Source organism: Macadamia integrifolia, unplaced genomic scaffold (assembly GCF_013358625.1).
Source record: "Macadamia integrifolia cultivar HAES 741 unplaced genomic scaffold, SCU_Mint_v3 scaffold2026, whole genome shotgun sequence".
NCBI classification, from domain to species: domain Eukaryota; kingdom Viridiplantae; phylum Streptophyta; class Magnoliopsida; order Proteales; family Proteaceae; genus Macadamia; species Macadamia integrifolia.
Window position 1 is genome coordinate 65,855 of NW_024868468.1, and position 23,893 is coordinate 89,747.

The 23,893-nt window shown below is 37.6% G+C and overlaps 1 protein-coding gene and 1 pseudogene across 1 annotated transcript; both read left to right on the forward strand.

Annotated features, from left to right (window-relative positions):
* Positions 1 to 10,604: 10,604 nt before the first annotated feature.
* LOC122065462 (selenium-binding protein 1-like) lies at positions 10,605 to 18,685 on the forward strand. The gene is made up of 8 exons (XM_042629276.1): positions 10,605 to 10,749; positions 10,837 to 11,025; positions 12,096 to 12,291; positions 13,451 to 13,675; positions 16,678 to 16,909; positions 17,049 to 17,156; positions 17,247 to 17,519; positions 18,161 to 18,685. The coding sequence occupies exons 2-8, from the start codon at positions 10,884 to 10,886 to the stop codon at positions 18,440 to 18,442; spliced, it is 1,458 nt and encodes a 485-aa protein (XP_042485210.1). The 5' UTR covers positions 10,605 to 10,749; positions 10,837 to 10,883; the 3' UTR covers positions 18,443 to 18,685.
* Positions 18,686 to 19,610: 925 nt separating this feature from the next.
* LOC122065463 lies at positions 19,611 to 22,924 on the forward strand (annotated as a pseudogene).
* Positions 22,925 to 23,893: the final 969 nt, after the last annotated feature.

Consider the following 23,893-nt stretch of genomic DNA (forward strand, 5'->3'; position numbering starts at 1 on the left):
TTGCGTATGTGCATCGATTACCGGGAATTAAATAAGCTAACCATTAAGAACCGGTATCCATTGCCACGCATTGATGATTTATTTGACCAACTGCAGGGTGCAAGGGTATTTTCAAAAATAAACCTTAGATCAGGCTATTATCAGCTCAAGATAAAGAGCAGTGACATCCCCAAGATACCATTTAGGACTCGGTATGGTCACTATGAGTTCCTAGTGTTATCTTTTGGGTTAACCAATGCATCGGCAGCCTTCATGGATTTAATGAATCGAGTATTTCACGATGTCCTCAATAAATGGGTAATTATTTTTATTGATGACATCTTGATCTACTCTAAGACAAAAGAGGAGCACACTCAACACTTGAGAATGATGTTATAGAGGTTGAGAGAGCAACAGTTGTTTGCCAAATATAGCAAATATGAATTCTGGCTTGAACAAGTTAGATTCCTGGGGCACGTAGTGTCTAAGGCCGGAATCGAAGTGGATCCTGATAAAGTGAAAGCAGTATTAGAATGGGAAAGCCCTAAGAATGTCACTGAAATTAGAAGCTTCTTGGGTTTGGCTAGATACTATCGGCGCTTCATTGAGAATTTTGCCCGAATCTCAGCGCCAATGACTAAATTAACCAAAAAGGGTGTAAAATTCGACTGGGTAGAGGAATGTGAGAAGAGTTTCCAGGAATTGAAGAAGAGGTTGATATCAGCCCCAGTGTTGACCATCCCTAAAGGCACAGGTGGGATGACAGTCAACACTGATGCTTCCAAAGTTGGTTTGGGTTGTGTTCTCATATAACGCGGTAAGGTAATAGCTTATGCATCCCGACAACTAAAGGAGTATGAGAAGAATTACCCCACTCATGACTTGGAACTAGCCGCAGTCATTTTTGCCTTTAAAATTTGGCGACATTATTTGTATGGGGAGAAATGTGAAATATACAGTGATCACAAAAGCCTTAAGTACTTTTTCACCCAGAAGGATTTGAACATGAGGCAAAGGAGATGGCTTGAGCTCATGAAGGATTATGACTACGACATTCAGTATCATCCCGGTAAGGCAAATGTAGTGGAAGATGCGTTGAGTCGGAAGGCACAGACTGTGTCACTCTCATGCTTAGCAGTCAGCCCATCACTTGTGCAGGAGGCGACACTAATGGATGAAGCTCTCTTATATGAAGGAGCAACCTTAGAATTGGAACGTCAACCAGAAAACCTTAAATGGTTGACTGTATCCTTGACGGCTCTATAGGTGCATCCGGCTATTAGGCAAGAGGTAATAATGAACCAACCTTTGGATCCTGAATTACAGCGGATCAGAGTTAAGGTTCAAGATCAAACAATGAACGACCCAGATTTTGCTTTAGCCAGTGATGGGCCATTGATGTTTCGAGACAGAATGTGTGTACTCAATGATTTGGATATACAAGAAGTACCAAGATGTACAAAGACCTCAAACAAAATTACTGGTGGCCAAGCATGAAAGTCACAATAGCTCTGTATGTGGCGACTTGTCTCACATGCCAAAAAGTAAAAGCTGCGAGGCATCGACCCTATGGTACTCTTCAGCCACTCCCAGTACCAGAATGGAAGTGGGAAAGGATTACAATGGACTTCGTCACCGGACTACCATGTACACCTAAGAGGATGGACGCGATATGGGTGATCATTGATCGGCTTACTAAGACTGCTCATTTCATTCTCATCAAGACCAAGTTCTCTATGGCCAAACTAGCACAACTTTACATGGACAACATAGTACGCTTACATAGAGTGCCAGTGAGCCTTATATCAGATAGGGACCCGAGGTTCACTTCAAGATTTTAAAAAAGGTTCCAGCATGCCTTGGGATCACAATTGAATTTGAGTACTGCTTTCCACCCATAGACTGATGGTCAGTCGGAGCGAACCATACAGATATTAGAGGACATGCTCAGGGCATGTACAATGGAAATGTGTGGTAGTTGGGAAGAATATATACCCCTTATGGAGTTTGCCTATAACAACAGTTACCAAGCTACAATTGGGATGGCTCCGTATAAGGTGTTATATCGCAGGAAGTGCAGAACTCCTTTGTATTGGGATGTGGTAGGTGAACATCGAATGTTAGGACCTGAGATGATACAGATGACTTGTGACAAAGTCGACGTTATTCGAGAACGGATTAAAGCAGCTCAGTCCCGTCAAAAGAGCTATGCGGACACCCGCAGAAAAGACATTGAATTTCAGCCAGGAGAAAAGGTATTTCTCAAGATCTCTCCTACTAAAGGGTTGCAAAAGTTTCACAGAAAGGGGAAGTTGAGCCCAAGATACATTGAACCATTTGAGATCTTAGCCCAGGTTGGATCAGTAGCCTACATGCTTGCTCTACCACCTTCACTTGGGGATGTTCATAATGTATTCCATGTATCCATGCTGAAGCGATACATTCATGATCTCTCTCATGTATTACCCATAGAGCCAGAATACCTTGAAGCTGACATGACCTATACAGAGCAGCCAGCTGAAATTTTGGACTGAAAGGTGAAGACCCTTCGCAACCACTCCATTTCCTATGTAAAGGTGCGATGGGCTAATCATTCACTTGAAGAAGCATTTTGAGAGAAAGAGGATGAAATGCAAGCCAAGTACCCTCATCTTTTTGATCAACCAAGTACGCAATTTCGACAACAAAATTTTTCAGAAGGGGGTAAATGTAATACCCTACTTCTTAAACCTAGTCTGATTACACGGTTGACCTAGTTTAACCATGCAGGACCTGAACCGGAGAGAATTAGAGCGGGCTCCTTATGGACTATGATGGCAAGGGTGACCATAAACACCGGCTGGCCCGACAAGTCCGAGCCAGTGCCAGAAGAGACGGAAATACCCAAGCCGTGTACATGCACCTATCATAAGGCCATGTACGGATAAACTAGGTATGCAGTCGTATATTAAGGTGTATACGTATATTACATCGTATGCCAAGGGTGAGATTCGCGTCGAGGGCTGAATTCTATCAAAATCCCAAGTTTTGGCCCTCAGGTGGGCGGACAGGTGGGCGCTTCCACCCACCTGAGTGACCCACCCATGTGAATTACTTAGCATTTTAAAGAAGTATATATAGCATTTATACTTTTCTTTTCTTTTCTCATTTATGACACTCGTACGTTGGTGAGAAGAGTAAAGAGGAGAGAGAGAAGAGAAGGAAGAGGAAGAAGAGATGGATTTCAGTGGTGCCGAGGCTTGATATTCCCATTCTGACGCCAGAAAAGTGATCTTCAACACTAGATCTACGTTTAGAGGTGAGCAAAGGCTGGATTCCTTAAACTTTTACCATACCCAAGTAAAACCCTTGATTTGGGTAGGGTTTCTTGAGATCTTGTAAATCTCCCTTGAAATGATGAATCTAAGGTTTAATAAATGATTTATGTGTTGATCTTGAAGGATTGAAGAAGTATTTACAAGGTTGGAGAAGCACTGTGGATTTGAAGTGATTTTGGGGGTTTGAAGGTGTTCTTGAGCAAAGAAGGTAAGATGGTTTCCCATTCCTTAAATCTAACCTAGATCTAGGTTAGAACCATCCTATAAGACCTTGAATGTGTGAAGAATGGGTTTAGAAAAGCCCCATTTGAATCCCTAAAGATTGGAGAAAGTTGGGAAGAAACAGTAGGTTTCCCGCCAAGACCGGTGGGCCATCTGGCCCGCCTGTGGGCACCCGCCTGAGAGGGCAGGGCCCTCGGACACAACCGACGGGCCAGATCGACGGGCCAATCTGCAGGCCACCCTGCCCACCGATCTTAGCAGACCCTCTGGCCCAACCGGTGGGCCGACCTACCTGCCGGTCCAGACCGGTGGGTCTGACCCACCCGAGAGGCTCCAAAAGTATTTTTTCGTCCGATTGGACCCAAATCGGACGTGTGACCTTCTATTAGGATTCTAGACATGATCGTGTCATTGGATCGTGTTAATATTGATTCTAAAATGGCGAAATACTAATCCCACTCACCAAATCCTACACTTCTCGCATCGGATCTCACCCGTACCAAATGGGAGTCCTTGTACACTACAGGTAAGTGGGGAGAGGACGTTTGGCCTTGTTTCAAGGCATTTTTTGGCATTCATTTAATTTTATCTAGTATAGTCATGCCATCATGAAAATACTATGTAGATTAGTCATCCTCACATTGTTATGCATGGGTGTTGTGTTTACTTTCTAAATGCCAAGTGATGAAATGCTTATGTGATGAATGTTGACATCATTATGCATGATGCATTATTAGACTAGATGCCATAGTCGGCTTGAAAACGAGTGCATTGGTGGCCCGTGGTATGGGACACGATGGCACTATGCAATCGTACTATTGTCATATAGGAGCATGCGGTTTAGGATTATCATCTACCCATGCTACGACCCTTCCCAACAGGGGTTAAGGTGTTGGGTTACCATTTGGGGGGAAGCAGTGGTCGCGGTTGTTAAGTCACTGTGGCAATTAGACATTACGCCCCGCTGGTCATTAGGACAGTCGGCAACCCCGGTGGTATATTCAAGAGGGCCAATCGTACTGCTTTTAAATTGCTGGAGTCAGCACCTTTAAATTTCAGTCATTTACTTTATGTTGAGAGCCGGTGGTCGGCATGTTTTTATTTTTCTGAGTACTCACGGTGGGCCTTCTCTGACAGCCCTATGGGCGTATCACGGGATGGAGTTCGTTGCTCGTACCCGGAGTATACGCGCACTGTGGTTGTAGTAGCACTAAACCAAAGACTTAGTAATGTTGCTTAGGTGGATGTGATTTAAAATGTATTGCATAGCATGTAGTGCATATGGTTGTGAATTATTGTGTGGACTGTTGTGTGGTCCATCTTTCCACTTACTGAGCTAGTGAGCTCATCCCACGTGTCACCTCTTTTAGATGATTTTGCAGGTCATCCATCTGAAGAGCACAGGGCGGGTCCCACAGTCGAGTTCCCTGAAGAGGACTGGTGGGCCCCTGAGGAGTTAGGGCATGACATTGATTGCTTGTGCGAGAGTTATGCTGCGGGACCGCAGTTCTGATGCAGAGCTGAGCTCCACTTCTGATGCCGAGCTGAGCTCCACTTTTGATGCTGAGCCGAGCTCTACCTTGTGAAGCCGAGCTGGGCTCAACCTTTGATACCGAGCTGAGCTCTAGGTTCTGATACCGAGCCGAGCTATATACTCTGATTTTTGATGATTTCTTTTATGTACTTGATATGTGAATTGTATTTTCATTGTGTAAATATCATGCCTTCGGGCCCACATGTATATAACTATTGTATCACAATTCAGGTATCAAGTATTATGGGAATATTCACAGGTAAACCAAGTCTTTCGCTGATCTGATAAGCTTTTATTAGTTGTGTGTATGCTGTGGTGGAATACTGTATCAGATGATCCTGGCAGGTTTGGGTTAACCGGTGTTAACCCGGTCACTGGCCCAGTTCTGTGTGAACGGGGTGTGACAATAGTAATTCAGTCCATTTTAAACTTAAGTCGAAAATAGGGCTGCTGCCAGAACAGAATTCATCTTCCCATTTCTATTATGCTTGATTTCTTTGTTACTTTACTTGGTTATATTGGTCTTTCCATTATCTGTCCCCAAATCTGATTTCATTGGAGCATTGTTACTTTGCCTGGGTATGATTCCAAATCTAATTTCCAGATTTCTTTGGTAATTCTTATTTGATAATTGTGATAAGACATTGTTACTTGGGTTTCTTTGTTACTTTGCTTGGTCTTATGTCGCTTATATTACTTTTTGTTTCTTTAGTACAAGAAATTGTTAATCTTCATGCATGTAAATATGTTTTACAAATGTTTGTATCATATTCAGAAGATTAGCTTTGTTATTTCTTTTTTAAGTGTTCAGTCTTTTTTAACCCAGTACGCTAACTTTTTGCACTAACTTATAATGTTTAGCTATTATGTCTGGAAGTAGTATCCCTGCTGTTAAGTGGTCAGAACTTGAGACTACTATTTTCATTGAGGCAATGAAAGAAGCTATAAAAATGGTCACAAATTTAGTAATTCATTTAACAAAACTGGATGGGAGAACATTACAAAGCAATTTTAGAAAGCTTTAAATCGTACAGTTGGGAGAGAACAATTACGCAATAAGATGAACAAGTTGAAACACGAGTACCAACAATTCAAGAGACTACTTGAAACAACTGGATTTGTGTGGAACTCAATGACAAAATCAGTCACAGTTGATGATGAGTCTGTATGGGATAGGGCAATACAGGTACAATAGATCTCACTAGCTAGTTAAATTATTTCAAAATTAGATTGCAATGAGTAGTACATCTGAGTGATACAATGACTGCTTATGCAGGCAAATCCAGGTTGGTTGAAATACAAGAAATATGGACTAAGCAATTGGCCAGATTTGAGCATTGTATTTGGAGATGCATATGCTAGAGGTAACTTAAGGGTTGACAGTGCTCAAGATTTGGATGACATCAAAGCTATTAATACTATTGATATTAAGCAAGTCTTTGAATCCCCTAGTACCCCGGTGCATTTAGGCATGACTGACTCCTTCTATGAGGATACTCTTATTCCAACTCAGACCACCACAAAGCGAAATCTTGATAGGACACCCATAGGATGAAGAAAAAAGAGCTCCAATAAGGGAGATAGCCACGTCAAGGACTTATATGGGAAGTATTTATCCATTAAAATTGAGAAAGCATCCAGTACTTCCGTTACATCTCCTGTTCGTGGTGGGAAAGGTGCATCTCATCCTCGAGATTTCAGTATGAGTGCATGTGAGGCGGTATTATCCTCTATACCGGATAAGTCAAAGGAGACATACTTGAAGGCCACCAGTCAGTCATATGTGTGCTGATCCTAGTTGGAGGGAGTTGTTTGTATGTGCAAAGCCTGTTAAGAGGACTTGGCTTTTAGATGCTTTGGAGTAGTTGAGGTTGTGTTTGAATGCTACTTTTGATAATTTTTGTTTCAGGACAATACTTTCGATGATGGCTTCTTATGTTTTAGTTCTTTTGTTTTTTTTTTTCTATTATCGATGTGTGTAATGTTGAACATGTGTTTTTGGTTGAGACGATGTGTCAGATTGTTATGTTTTACAGTTATTTGTTTCAAATTGAGAAGTATTTGTTAATTTATTGCAGTTATGTCAAATGCATTATGTGAAACTTCTAGTGATGAAGAAGATACGATCATTCACATGATAATAGAATTACTAAGTGAGGCTGTATATATTCGAGAACCATGTAGGGATAGTGTATTTTCAGGTGCTGTTATGATGCATGAGGTATTGAATAGGCATGCCAACAGATGTTATGAAGAGTTTATGATGGAACGTCATGTCTTCCTCAACCTATGTGATTATGTTAGACATAGGGGGTGGTTGAAAGACACGACCAACATCCGAGTGTGATTAGTTGGTATGTAATTTTTTATTGTCCCAAAGGATTTATATGCTTATAGTATTTTAATGTTAAACTGTAATTGTTGACTTAAAAGAAAAGAAAAGAGAAAAAAATAAAATAAATTGTTTCTGAAATAAGCATTACCAAACGGCAGAACTATCGTTTTTTGGTTCTGAAACTGTTCTAGAAACAGATTCACCAAACAACATTAAATCGTTTAAAAACGATATTTTGACACAGAAACTGAAATTCCGTTTTTGACACGAAACGAAGTTTTTGAAACAGAAATGATACCAAACGGAACCTAAGCAATGAGAAGACCAATTCTGAAACTGTTATGGAGGTAGAAGATTAGCTCCTTGCAGTCTGACTTCAAAATGACATGTCAGCACACATAGATAAAGCCAATATGATTTGTATTTCTATTGAATTTTTATTTTTCCTTATTTTCAATTTTGAGAGTTTTTATCTTTTCTCACGCTTTCAATCCTCGCATTATTTTCAACTAACTTTGTGTTAATAGCATGTTTATCCTCCACTACTTTCTTTCATTCCTTGAAAGATGTGACACCATTGTTTGAATTCCTGGGACCTTGACTTTAGGTATTATTTATATGGGTTTCCTTGTAAGCACTTTTATGAAACCTATTTAGATAGTCATGTCTCTATCATACTAGGTTACATAATTATCTCTAACCAAATAAATAAATAAATCAATAAATAAAATTATATAATTATCTCAAGGGAAAGTGTTTTTTGTGAGATAGTGCGATTTCCGCATGTGAAGCATTAATAAAAGTGTAATTTTTATTTCATTGAAGTAAGTCAGTCATTTCACCCCTATATGTTTTGGTGTAGGGTCACATTATTTTTATTTTCTCAAAATATCTTTTACGGAGAAAGGATGCTCTCTAATCGCTTGGCTCCTGCACTAACATGTGGACCAATAAGGGGGCACATATGGGCATCAATAAGGGTGGGGACGTCATTTTGCTGTCCTTTGTTTTCTTATTTTCAAAGTTTTATACTGATTTATCTGCCATGTTATAGATCAAAGGAGACTCAACTTTTAATGACAGACATATCTCATCATACATACTTAATGAATTTTCTTTTGAATACACATTGAACATGTCAAATAATTTATAATTTTAATTTTTTACTCTTTTGATATAACACATATTTTTCCAATAAATATAAACATTGTAATTTCAAATATATATGCGGAAAATATTTAAGACGAGGACAATTTTTTATGATGGTGTAAGGATGAATTACTTTTAATTAATTTTGAAAACTCTTTTATACCCTTAACTTAAAGAATTTTGAGAAAAAAAAAAACGATTAACAAATATGTCAAATTCTAAATATACCTTTTAGATAATCTTCAATTTATACGTATGACTTTGAGTCTTATGTTCATACCAAAAAAAAAAAACGTTTTGAGTCTTATGTCATCAAAATAAATCTACCTATAAAAGGTCATCAAAATAAACAATGAATTATTTATTTATTTATTTTAGTGAAACGATAAATATGAATTAAATATGTGCAAATAGGGTAGGTTAGATGATTGGAGCAGTTTCCTAAATTTGGAACTTTGACAACTACGGTGTTTTCTTCATATATTAATAACTCAATTAATGGGATTAGACCAGCCATATAAAGAGCAACGCACAACTAAGTGATGTTCTCTCGTTAATTAGATTATCTTCGAATAAAATTTTATTTTATGTCATGTTTATCAACCACTACCTTCTTGAATTCCTTGAAAGATGTGACACCATTTTATGAATTCTTTGGGCGTTGGCCTAGTGGTATATATATATATGTGATTTTTTTTATAATATAGTTTTTGTTTTTGTTTTTTCTTTTCTTTTTTGAACCATGCCAAAAAAATAAAAACGCTTAAATTGAGGTAATTGCAAATTTGAATCAAGGAAATATTCTATCTATTGAAAACACTACAAATGCCTAAAAAAAAATCCCAGAAATGATACACTTTTGTATGATTTTTATTCTTTTTCTTGACTTCCAAACATATACTTAATCTTTTTTATATTCAGAGCTTTGTAATAATGATAGATAACCTGGTGAAATAATTCGTACTTCTGTCTATGATATATCAAATGGGATTCAAATTTGAATGTCAATGACGCCTCGTTAGAATTTGAAACTTATTCTTAATTGTTCTTTGTCTTATTCCCATAGAGTTTATAAAATAGGGGTATAACAGAATTTTCAGAAAATAAGTTGAAAATGACATATCATTATTTTATTATCAAAAGTTATCATTGTTATATAATATGTGTAAAAATATATTATTACCCTTCATTAAAAATAAAAAATTATACCTAAAGGCAAAAGAGTAAAGTCACATAAATTTTGACACCTCGAGGAGTATCAATAAGAAAATCACAAAAAAAAAAAAAAAATATCAAAATAAGTGATGAATAAAATATGTATAGATAATGATTGAATTAGTTCTTGACATACACCCCTACTCCCCGGGTGTAGCTCCATTGGTTTAATGGCGATGTGTGTTAATAGGCATTTCCATCTCGAGTCTTCCAATAATTGATTTATTATACGGGTTAGATGTAATTGCGTGTAGCCAAGATTGACCCTTGAACCCAATCCATAAAACTGAATAGATTGAAGAGAGCTCTTGTTAACAAAAATCGTACATAAAATGTTCCTCAGATTTGACAATTGACAACTACATGCTGTTTTATTGACATATGATGATTTATATTTATTTTGTGGGAAAATATTTTCTATAGGGGAATGTGACCTCGTGATAATCTGTCTCTCCTTCCCCATGTGGATAGAGGAGAGAGACACTCAGCTCCCGCATGGACAACACTACCTTATTTTTATTGGGGTGGAATTGTTTTGAGCTTCACTAATAAATTAAATTTTGTAGTTTTTGTAGCTCATTTGGCTAGAGCACCTGTTTAGTAAGAGGGAGGTCTTGAGTTCGACTCTCAACGAAAGCACGTAGACATGTAGTATCGTATATATGGATTTAGTTATCGGTGTTTTATCTTAGATGATACCGTATCAGTCATTTTTATCATTATTTTTTAATTAAAAACTATTTTTTTCCACGCTTTTACCCTTTACACTCATATCATACCTGATCTCGGATCGTTCAGGTATCGGTCCTAGCCGATACTAATTCGATACAGACGATGCGATCCACCTTTGAAGGCATAAGCAACCATTCCTCTATGGTATAACAGCACACGTGTCTAAGACTTCAGAGTTTGCAGCTCTTCGGAGTTCGGACACGTTCACCCATTCCTTGCTGTTTTAACGCCTACTGGCGTGGGTTCGTGGAGTGAGTGTGAGAAAGGTAAGTTGTCCATCTCTCTGGTTTTGGGTTCATTCTCAGTTGCTGACGTTCCCTCTCTTTGTTTCTGCAACTTCAACTTCTCTTAAGGCAATTTCGTGTTGTTCTGTATCAAAATTTTCTCTCGAGGAGCAACAATGGCGTCTGTATCCGTACAACATGCAAATGTTTCCGATGAGGTTAATGGTTGTTGCGGCAAGGGACCAGGATATGCTTCTCCGCTCGAAGCCATGTCTGGTCCTAAAGAATCTATTCTGTATGTGGCTTGTGTTTATTCAGGTACCCATCTCTTTATTTAGTTCAAATGATCTTATGAAATGAGTATGTAGTGTATAATATCCTTATTCTTGATGGACAATAATGTAGATCTAAGCTAATATTTGCTTAGAAGTTCTGTTTCAGTTTTAATGTGTGTGTGTGTGTGTGTGAGAGAGAGAGAGAGAGAGCAAAAGCTGGATTCTGCTCTGCTCTGAGGATAAATTTCATAAAGTTTGTCACCCTTCTGAAATGAGGTTGGATATTTGTGTGGAAATTCATATATTGAAAAGGGTTTGTTCAGGAGAGGTGATTATGGAGCTTTCTTTGATTATCTTGTTTAGTTAATGAAAATTTTCATTTAGAATTCTGATGGGTTTTGTTGGTAGCTATTTGTTTGATCCAGTTTACAGGAATCTTAAGAAAGGTTCCTTTTTTTTTGGGGGGGCCGGTAGCATTGGCTTAGGCATTGTCTGTCAGCGGCATTGTTTCTTGAAATTTTAGAATGGATCACCTTAGTTGACGATGAGTTCTTTTTTTTTTTATTATTTATTTTTAATCTTCTTCTGATATATCTCCAGACTATTAGCTAAATGCTGTATTGAAGTCCACAACAGAGGACTTACCATTATGTGCTGCGTAATTTGGAATTAATGCAAGTCAATCATGTCTTGGATTGGTAGAATTTGAAATAAGATGATTTGATCAAAATGTTAAGTCTTTATTTCTGTTCTCCTGTTGCTATTGTTTCCAATTTGGAGGAATTGTCCTTGGTTTGATAGCATCAATGAAAACATGAAATAGGAAACCTCATATTTGTTATCCTTGTGTTTTCTTGATTTCTAGAACATGTTTTGAACTGATGGGTGCAATATTTTATGATTAGTTACCATTCTGTGATTGCAGCACTAGATGCTATATTACTTCTAAGTTTGATAAATAACTAATAAAGTTCTCTAAGAGACGATGAATTGAATTTTTCCTTATGTGACTTTTATCAGTGATTATTCCTGCTCAATGTAACAATAATTTTTTCCTTTTCTGTATTGAGTTTTGATGTGGCGAGTTGTAATTATGGCTTATCATATTCACAGGAACAGGAATTGAGAAGCCTGATTACTTGGCTACGCTGGATGTAGATCCAAGCTCACCTACTTATTCAAAAGTTATCCACAGACTGCCAGTGCCTTACTTACATGATGAACTACATCATTCTGGTTGGAATTCCTGCAGTTCTTGCCATGGAGATCCAACAGCCGAACGCCGTTTTCTGGTCCTCCCATCACTGGTGTAAGAATTTATTTATTTATTTTATATTGTAGTAGAGACAAACTTGTAGACATAAAAATTACTTGGAACATACTCATGCTAGTCAATGGACACCGTTTGTTGGACCAGTAACTAGTCACATAAGATGTAGAGTATAATTTTGCAGACTATGTTGTATGTCCTAATGAACAAAAAATAAAAACCTCCAAAATAGGTAAATCCATAATTAAAAAATTAATTGGAGGAGTCATGAGGTTGTTATTCAAGGCCCGACAAAGCAGAAAACCACACTAGAGGGCCTTGGATATATTCCTTGAAAAGGTAAATCAAACCGAACCTTTTTGCTATATTTAGCCTTGGTTATATTCCTTAAAAAGCTAAATTGAGTATTATGCACCTGATGATCAAACAGAATCTTTTTGCTACATTTTGCCTTGGGCATATTCCTTGAAATGCTAAATTGAGTATCATGCACCTAATGATCAAACAGAACCTTTTTGCTATATTTTTCCTGTAACTTTGATTGTTCTGTTCATGTCTCTATGATCTGGCTGTTGTACTATGCTCCTACTTTACCTGGACACTTCAAAGATGAAGCTGTATGCATGGTGGATACCTTGCTGAAGTGCTGAATGTAAAATGTCACATACAGTTCATGCCCTCTCTGTATCTCCTTTCCCATTTCTCTTAGGAATTCTGAACATATTAATGGCGAATATGTTAGAAAAAGAAGGGGAAAGAAAGTTCTGTTCATTCTTATGTATCTCCAGTTGTCTGGTAAGAAATATCTACAAGTTTCCTGCATAATCCAAATGCTAGCAGTGGAGGTGTCCTGGCTAGTCAATCCATAAGGCTACTTGGTCCAATTATACAGTTGACTTGGATCAGTTTTTTTGCTCCATTTGCACTCTTCCATTTTCTTCCTAAGATCATATGTGTATTTTGTTTTACATTTTATATTTTCAATCATATTTTATGTTTTTTTATAGAATATTTGCTGACTGTAAAATATTCTGATGAGTTTTTGTGAAGGCAGGAACTTAAATTATCCTTTCTGCTTTACTAGTTGGAAATATGGCCCCTTCAATTGACAACAATCATATTAAGTTAGATGCCTATTTCGACAATTTCTAAATAACCTCAGTGATATTTGAACCATCAAATGTCAATTTTCTACCAGTTCAGGTCGCATCTATGCAATCGACACGAAGAATCAAAGGACTCCATCTTTGCACAAAGTGGTTGAGCCTGAAGATATTGTGGCAAAGACTGGATTAGCATATCCCCACACCTCACACTGCCTTGCATCTGGAGACATCATGGTGTCTTGCCTCGGAGATAAAGATGGAAATGCTGAGGGGAATGGGTTTCTTCTTCTCGATTCTGACTTCAATGTTAAGGGGAGGTAATAGCCTATATCACGTAATTCTGCCCCAGTCAACTATATGTTAAACAGATGATTGAGATTGATAGGTTCAGGTTGAGTGTGGTTCTCTTTGATTCTATATTTTCATCTTAACTGAGCTTTGAGCTTACTTGATTAGGTTTCCTCCACCTTCTTTTTTTTAATCAGTTTGGTGGGATCATCAGATGTCTATGGTATCATTGTAGAGTTTTCTATTTTCTGACCTAGTCTTAGGTCTTACTAGTTTATTTCTCTATTTGAAAAATAAAAATAACTTTCAGTAAATCAATGAGAAATTAACTCTTCTTGAGATGGTAATCATGTTTATGATTTTCTTTTCCAATCAGTGTGCCAGTTATTGTTGCGTCCATTAGGGGGAAGAGTGGCCATATATTGGCATCATGGTGCAGGAAAATCTAAGTAACCCTAGTCTGGAGCAAATTACAAGTTTTTTAACGAGTAACAAAAACAATTTAATTCTAAGATGGATAAAGGTAAAAGGCATAATACTACAACAAGAAGAAGGGCCATAAAACAGAACTGTCAAGAGGGAATAAGCAGGTTGTATGTGCCCAAATACAATGTAAGCATATTGACCTCCTTTCTACAACCCGGTGGCTGCCAGGTGTCTTTCTCCATAAAAAATAAAATAAAATAAAATCCTTGTGAAGAAACCATCTGTGTTTCTTAATCCTATGTACCGCCCTAATGTTGGGTTCATTGGAATATTTCTGTGTGTGTGTGCACATACAAGATGGCAATAGGTTTTATTTAGCACAGATCAGCTAACATGAACCTGAACTGACTGACAAAGGGGTTGAGGCGGTGGGTCAGGGACAAGAGCGAGATTGAGCAAAATGCTTAACATTCTCTATAGAAGTCATGTTCTGTCATGACATAATCTGATCTTAAACAGAACTCTGTTCATCCAAAGCAAATGGAACCAGACCGAACCTGATTGGTCCCAGTTAAAAGCATAGTTGGCAAGGAGGTTTGCACCGCCTAGGACCCAATAAAAAGTCAAAAATCAAATACCAAAGGATAAAAGTCAACCCCCTTATTTGAATCCAATAAAAATAGTTTAAAAATCAAATTCCAAAAGGATTAAAGACCAACCCCCAGTCCAAGAACAAAAGTGGATTTTTGGTTGTAAGTGCAATTTTGAACTTTCATATGCTAGGGTTTTTCTCAATTCTGAAAATTTTATAAATCTTATCATGGTAAAAGATTGCTAAAAACAAAACTCCGGAAAAATAATATTTTGTTTTGATGTCTTTAAAATTATTTTCATTCAGGAATTTTAACAGCATTCATTCACTTTAAAATAAATTTGACCGGAACATAACTTTGTCATTACAACTGAGATTTTAGTAATGTTAGACTTGTTGGAAATCTGGTTTTGTGCTATTCCTAATACAAAAAAGTCTCATGTAAAAATGAAATCATTTGACCAGAAAAACTTATTATAGAACAAGAACATTTCCCTAAATGTTAATTTTTATTACTTAATGTTGATCTTTGATGATTTGATGTGACTTAGTGTTGATTTTTTATGCCTTGATGTGGCTTAATGTTGATTTTTGATGATACAAGATATATGTAGCATACTAAATAATGTTAGAAAGAAAATAAAAAATAACACTCGATTGCCTTGTTTGCCTTAAGGTGTCACCTAAGCACTTAGGCAGCCCCCCGACGCCTTGATTTGCCTTGACTCCGTGACAACTATGGTTAACAGTTGTTTGGGGTGGATTACCCATTTAATCTGCCCCATTTCCCATCTTCCATGTGTGGTGCAGTTAATTGTAGATTTTAAAAAATCTTAACGAGGTTTTCAAGGGAAATTGTGCTATGAACTTTAGAAATTTTGATCTTGAACTGTATGACAGCTATTTATTTTAATTATTAGGTGGAGATTGAATATATTATATATATATATATACACACATATATATTTGTGTTGATATACATTGTTGGTACCCTTACATAACGGATTGTGCTTTTTGGAGAGTGTTGTAACATAGTGCCATTGTCAGGAGGTCAGGTGTTTGATCCCTGTAAGTGTGAGGAGTTTGTGTGTTGTGCCTTCTGCCCCTCGGTGCCACGTGATGGTGTCACATGTAGAGCCGTGTGTGTGTGTGGGCCTACACATGCCCCCGGGGGGGGGGGGGTTGATATGTAGGTGCGTGTAATATTGATATACATTGTTGTTTCCCTTAACAGCTTGAGATTTTGGGTTAAGAGGTTTTAACAATATCTTGATTGATATATTGAAGATATAGTTATGAAACCTCATGTTCCGTACCTCCTTCTTGTACAAAGTTCTTGAGTCTATGAGAATATGTTAATAATTGTTTATTTTTAGTCTATCCTTTATATTTGGTTATATGCTGAAGTCTCATTACGACTACCTTAGATATATATTCACATTGTGTATAGGTATGTTCATGTAATTATCACCCTTAAAAAGACTTTGGGTTGCCTTTTGGAGCTTCTGTCTTTGTCTCTCTCCCTACAATGGGGTGGTTTGTTAAAAGGTGGAAGTAGCAGTGGTAGCAATGGTGATTGAGTTTTGGGTGTCTGTTTCCTTGTGTGGGAGCAATGGTGCCAAAAGTTAAAATTTTTATTAGATGTGTATTAGGTTTCTCTTTATTGTTTCTTACCTATTGAGTCATTTCACCATCTCGCATAAAGTCATCATTTTCTGGATTCCTATGCCAAGGAGGTCCAAATCTCCAAGATGATCATCTCTCTCTCTTGATAATGTAATGTTGCAATTTTCTTGTTTAAGTTTGAAGATAAACATGCTAAGATAAGGTGGCTGACTTTTCGCAAAATTATCTTGAGAAAGAGTATAAGCATTTCAAGACATTGTTGAAGAACTCAATATTTGCAGCTTATTTTACATTATTTGTGAAGCCAATGATTGTGATTGCTTTCGCAGTTTAATTGCATATTGGTCATCATGATTTCTAACTGCATAATTTCTCCCAAACTACCAGGTGGGAGAAACCAGGCCATAGTCCACTCTTTGGATATGACTACTGGTACCAACCACGCCATGGGACTATGATAAGCTCTTCTTGGGGAGCTCCGGCTGCTTTCACAAAAGGATTCAATCTTCAGCATGTTTCAGATGGTCTGTATGGAAGACATTTACATGTATACAGCTGGCCTGAAGGTGAACTAAAACAAACCATGGATCTTGGCAATACAGGGCTACTACCATTGGAGGTGAATACTAGAAACATCATCTACTGCTGCTTCTTAATCTCCAAGAGACTATTATGCCTTTTGTCTTTTGAGTTTCCATCTATTGGGATGTAATATATAATTTGAGGTCCTTTACATGAATCGTTTCATTCATTTTCAGATTAGGTTCTTGCATGATCCTTCAAAAGATACGGGATTTGTGGGGTGTGCCTTAACAAGCAACATGGTCAGATTTTTTAAGACTGTGAATGGATTATGGGATCACGAGGTGTGCAGATAATTCATGGTCTAACTGTGCATTTTGTAGTTATGATTGTTTTCAATAATCAGCATACTTTATTCTGTTATTTATTTGCAGGTTGTAATATCTGTGCAACCACTGAAGGTGAAGAACTGGATTCTTCCAGAAATGCCTGGGCTTATAACTGATTTTCTGATGTCTCTTGATGATCGTTTCCTCTATTTTGTGAACTGGCTTCATGGGGATATCAGGCAATATAACATTGAGGACCCCAAGAAACCTGTTTTGACAGGCCAAGTGTGGGTTGGGGGACTGATTCAAAAGGGGAGCCCTATTGTGGCTGTAGCAGAGGATGGGACAGAGCAACAATTTGATGTTCCAGAAATCCAGGTTTGTACCAATATTTCCCTAACGTTTGTGTTGGTCCATCTTGTGGTCCTGTACCATACCTACATTCTGTTTCTGTGGATCCTTGATTAACAGTTCTCTCTGTTCCATAAATGAAGAGCAGTGTGCCAATCATCTCTCTGCGTTATAACAAGGGAGATGATTCACACTCACACACAACCAAACAAACAAACAAACAAACAAGAAAACAAAGAAAAAAGGCCATGGTGCGGTGCAGGTCCCCACTTTTGCAGGGTCCAGGGGGTGGGTGGACTAGTGTTGGTCCAAATCTTTGGCATCTTTGCACAAAATAGCTCCTCCTCAGACTTAAACCCGTGTCTTTATGCCGGGACTCTTGAGCCTTTTACCATAAAACCAAGCGATGACCCCTAATGAACATACACAAACATACAAAAAACTAGCAATTGGGTGCCTTCCAAACTGATGGTGAGACATATTATAGTGGTTTCTGCCTGTAGTATGTCAATTCCATTCTATTGTACTGAAACAACAGTGCAATGATAGTAATCACATCATCATTCTTTTAATTTGCTTATTCATTTACATAGACATCTATTTGTATTCTTATATTTATGGGTCTGTATAGTACGGAATGACAAACTCCATTCATACCTTCTTTTCAGGGTCATCGTCTGAGGGGAGGGCCTCAGATGATCCAATTAAGTTTAGATGGAAAGCGGTTATATGTTACCAACTCGCTCTTCAGTGTGTGGGATCGCCAGTTCTACCCAGACATTGTAGAGAAAGGGTCGCATATGTTACAGATCGATGTTGACACGGAGAAAGGAGGCCTAGCAATAAACAAAGATTTCTTTGTGGACTTTGGAGCTGAGCCTGAAGGTCCCTCCCTAGCACATGAGATGAGGTATCCAGGAGGTGACTGCACTTCAGATATATGGATCTAGGGATTGTGAAGCTGTTCTTACCTTTCGACGTTGTTAAGTAAGAAGTAAGTGCACGGAAAGACATTGACAGTTAAACTGATGTTGCATGTTAAGGTAACCTTTGTTGGCTGAAATAATAAGTGTAACCTGGATATGAGAATAATTTCATCCCTATTAGCTAGTAGCGATCAATGGGATGCGTTCAATCGATGTAGTTCGACTATTTTCATAGGCAAAGATTCCAATCAAAACTTCCTTGCTGAACATTGGAGCATTGATGTTAGTTGGTTGGCCTCTTCCCATGCATCAGTTTATGCGCCCGAACTGCCTACCTTCTTGGAGCCAATTTGGCCTGCTGTTCTTTCTTTGTTGTTCAGACTTTGATTCTCCCTTCGATTCTTAAGTGCTGAATTCCTTTCTCGGGAATAATGGATTTTATCTTCATTTTTCTCTTAAAAATGAAGATAAAAGGGAAGGAAAGAAAAATTTGTGTACCTAAAGAATCTCTCAAACCATGGATTATACAATGACTAGCAATATCAATATAAATCGAAGATCAACCGCAATCTGATACCAATACCTTAAACCAGGGTTGAAATCGTCTGCAATTCCGATCTCGTACAATTCCGTGCAATACCACCTTCAGGCGGTGACACGTGTATTGATACCAATATAATGGTCCAGATCTGGTATAACTAATAAAACATTAAACCAGTGAAGAGGTATTTAAATCAGATCTGGACCATTGTATTGATATCAATACACGTGTCACCCCTGAAGATGGTATTTCATGGAATTGTACAATATTGGAATTGCAGACAATTTTTTTCCCTTAAACCATGGATTGTACAGTGTGGATTGTGCAGCGTGCTTTAGGCCTGATCCAACAAAAAAAAAGTACAGTGTGGTTCAGAGTGAGTTTGGACATTAATGTTCCTAGATCTCACTATGGTTTACAACTTTACATGATTAACCCCGGAGATTGTTTATTTTAAGGGTCTACCAAATGTGTACATGTGTATAGGTGTTCGTGTTCGTGTGTGTACCCTGTAAGTACATTAATGGGTAGGTAGGGCACGTGTGTATGGGGCTCGTGCGAGAGTGTATGTACCTTGTAAGTGACAGGCTGGCAGCAACCCAAGAAGGGAAAAGTAGTAAACATTCTGAGTGGCATTTGGTGAAGTGCTTCTTCCTCCATCACATATTCATACTTTAAAAAAGCAATGAATGGTCCCATATAAAGCAACCACTCCTTACAAGTGACAAAAGAAGGGAGGGCACCAGGAGCAAAAGAATAGTGATAATGGACACCAGCTGGAGTAGATCTCTCCATCTCCATCTCCATCTCCTCTTCCCTTTGCTCCTCATTGTTCTACCAGTGATCTTGTCTGCTACTACTACTCTTACCAGTGATGCTTACCTAAGATGCAATGGCTCTTCCATCTCAGAATGCAATGAAGAAGAGGAGCTGCTAATGGAATCTGAGATAGCTAGAAGGTTTCTCCAACAAAGTAAGTACATCTCTTATGGAGCAATTAAACCAAACCAGCCTGTCTGTGGTGGAGGTTCAAATGGTCAAGCTTATACTAAAACTGATAGCTGCCAACCACCTCCTTCAAATCCCCAAAACAGAGGATGCTCTAAGTATTATCGATGTCGCAGTGATTCTTAATTTCATCTCATATGTATCGATCTTTATCTGTGTTGTTATATAGATGAATTCTATTCCTCTTCAATGCATTTTTCTTGTTATTCCTCTTCAGCTTTGTCTATGTAATTTTTCTTCTCCTCCATATTCCAGAGAGAGAGAGAAGTAGGTATGTCCGGTCGACCGCAGATCTGGAGCAATTCAATCACTGTTCTCGTCTCAGGATTTACTTCAACTTATTCCACAACCTTCAATTTTAACGGATCCTGACCATGGCACTCTTTTTTCTATTTTTGGAAAATATAATAGAACTTCAGTTGTGTATATGGATGTACACCTCTAATCTTGCAGCGGCAATGCGATGTATTACTGACCTCGCTAATAGTGCTAGACTAGGAAGAAGATCTCATGAACTTCTTGGAAATGATGTTAATTTACCCTATGTTTTTTGATGAATGTTTTTCCTTTTTCTCATTAAAAAAAAAAAAATCCAATTAAAATTGAATTGATTTGATAGCCAAGTTTGATTTTGGTTTTAAAATCTAATTTTTTTTTTTTTTTGTTCAATTTGGTTTGGATTTAATGATCAAAACCATTGAGCCAAACCCCAGATTATCTAAATATGAAACCGAATTAAGGTTTGGATTTCTAAAATGTGTTATATTCTTGATGATTTGATTTATGTAATTTATATCTTGAGCCAAATCGAAATAGAATCAAATAATCAAAATCAAGGACTTCTGATGTAAGGGCCGTTTGGTATCATTTCAAAAAAACGTTTCTACCATTTTTTCACTCTATTGCAAAAATCTGTTTGGCAAACATATGATGTGTTTCAGTTTTTTTAACCAAAAGTTGAAAAAAAAAAAAACAATTGGAAAGAGGAAAGACGGAACGACAAATTATCGTTCTGTCCGACAGTTTCGTTCCAAACTTGTTAAAAATAGGAACTTTTGTTCTCGATAATATACCCTCGCCTCCTGCGTGCTCTCTGCCTTGTCAATTCTGACCTCTCTTCTCTCCCTTCTCCTGCTGCCGTGGGCGACACAAACGGCGACGATGAAGACCCTTTCCAGCCCACTGGCTTCATCACTACTTTCTCCACATGGTCTCTCGAGTCCAGCCTTCTATTTGCTCGCTCTTCCCTCTCCTTGCCGGCCATCTTGCTGAACTAGAGCAAGCCCTTGACTCTTCTTCTTCCTCATCCTCTTCGTCTACAAGCTCCTCTGGAACAGGTGGCGTTGTTGTTGTCGACAACCTTCATGCTTATCTTCAAATCATCAACGTGTCTTCCATATTGGGTCTTGATTACGATATCTCTAATCACGCCTTTTAACTCTTCCGGGACTGTTCTTCTGCTACTTGTTTGAGGAATCGCAGTGTGGAAGCACTCGCTACTGTTGCTTTTGTTCAGGCTATTAGGGAGGCTCAGGAGCCTAGGACACTCCAGTTATTTCTCTTTCGGACTTCCTGTTTGTTCTCTGTTGGTGTTAATAGGTTGTAATCCCTTGAATGTGTGAGTGTGCCTTTGTCTATACGGTGATGGTGTCCCTGCCCCCAAACACCCCTGGGTAGAGGGTTTTGTTGAAATTTGGGCTCCTTTTGTTTTATTCTTGTTTTGCTTAATTGGGTTGGCTTGGATTTGTTTAGTATGAAATAGGTCGCTGAAGGTTTGTGATTTGGTGATCAGGAATTAAGAATTTAAAAAAAAAAAACCTCATCAGTATCCTATTCCGTAAGAAAGGGAGGAAGAATTCGGTCTACAAAGATTTGGTAGTTTAATTAACTATTAGCATTCTAGGCATTTCGTATCTTATTGGGGGAGTGGAAAGAGGGGGTTTTGGGTTGGGAGATGGTGTACCTGGGTTTGTCATCTTATGGAGATTTCTGCTCCGGTTATTCTTTTCTAAATTTATTATTGTTCTTATAATATTGTATCTAAATTCTTAAGTCTATCCCCGAAGTTTGCATTGTCTCTTAGTTCTCTAGAATCTATAAGGAAAATTTTTATATAATGTCTATTTTGGTGGATGTAATAATTTATGGATAATTAATAAAGTAAGGAAAGCATATAGTTCCTTCCTGTTGGTACTCTAGGGTAATTTGTTGTATTTATTGATAATGAGAGCATAGTGCTTCTCAGACCACCTTTCCTTGATGTATATCTTTGTCTTCGCTCATATTAGGGATTTGAGCAACTCTAGGGAAACCTAGGAGTTAGTTTAGGTTTCTTTAATTCCAAATGAACCAACTTAAAGTGTGGGGAAAGGTAATATCATTCGCATTGTGCCATATGGAAATGCTTGGTAGTGGATTCTAGCTCTTGAAGTAGCTGAACTAGTTATTTGTTTCATATATAATATAGAACAAATCTCCCTCCCTGTACTAATATCTGTTCTGGAACGTATCCAATTATATTTTCTGTTTGACAAAATAGGAAATCTCAATCGCCTCCAATGTTCCCCAAAAGGAGATTGGTAAATATATCAAGATATTGGGAGAAGCTCTGCAACTTAGTCAACCCATTAACAGCAACTCTATATCTGTCCACATGCCAAGGTTTTGCACTCTCCTCCAACTCAACAAGTCAGCCCAAGTATTTACCAAGGAAAGAAGATTATGATTCAGAAAACTCCCTTCAATCTTCATCAAGATTGGATAACTTGCAAGAGGGCTCAACTCTCCCTGGCTACAAAATCTCATCCTGGGAGGTTTTAAGTCAGTAGCCCGATCGCTAGAATTTTCAACCTTTGCTCTTTATTTGCTTTGTTACTTTATTTGTCCTTTTGAAACAATTTTTTTTTTTTTCTGTAATGTAATACTTTATTGTCCAAAGGATTAGTAATTTCTAAGCCTATTTTAATGTTATTTATATAATTATTGACTTAAAAAATATATATATATATATATATATATTTTTTTTTTTTTTTTTTGAAACAAGCATAACCAAACGGCAGAACTGACAGTTTTCTATTCTAAAACTGTTCCAGAAACAGATTCACCAAACAACCTTAAATCGTTTAAAAATAATGTTTCAACACCGAAACTAAAATTTTTATTTTTTATACGAAACGAAGTTTCTGGAATAAAGTGTATTTTTTTTATTCCAAGCTCAAATTCGAAGATGGGACCGAAGTCGATGTTGTTTGCCCATTATTAAATTTGAAAATTATTTTATCAATAAAAAACATGTGTGGGAATTTCGATCTTTTCCCAAAAGCTGAATTCTTAACAGAGAGAGAGAGAGAGAGAGAGAGAGAGAGAGAGAGAGAGAATGAAATATTATATGGAAACAAAGGTCTTAAGAACTGTAACAATAGTTGTAAAATAGAGTATAACTCTTCACTTATCGTCATGATGATGATGACTACCACTGTGATGATGACTACCACTGTATACGGAAACAATGGTCTTAAGAATTTTAACTATCACTACAAGAAAACACATTTATGTCAATGAAAAAAAAACGTCACAAAAAATATAAAATCGTCGTTAAAAATCGCAGCGACGGTTAATTTTTAGTCGCCAATTCTGTTGCCTATACTGCCGCAGCTAAAAATAGGCGACGGAAAAAGATGGGTGGTTGGGAAAAATATTATTAGCGATAGAATTATATTTTCCGTCGCCAAATATATTTTTAGCAACGAAAAATGCCGTCGCCTATAACTATATAAATAATAGACGAAATTTATTTATAGCAACAGTATAAAAAAATCCGTCGCAAAAAATATATATGTCAACGGTTATTATCCGTCGACTAAGCCTAATAATAATTTATTTATAGCAACGGTATAATAAAACCCGTCGCCAAAAAAAAAAAAAAA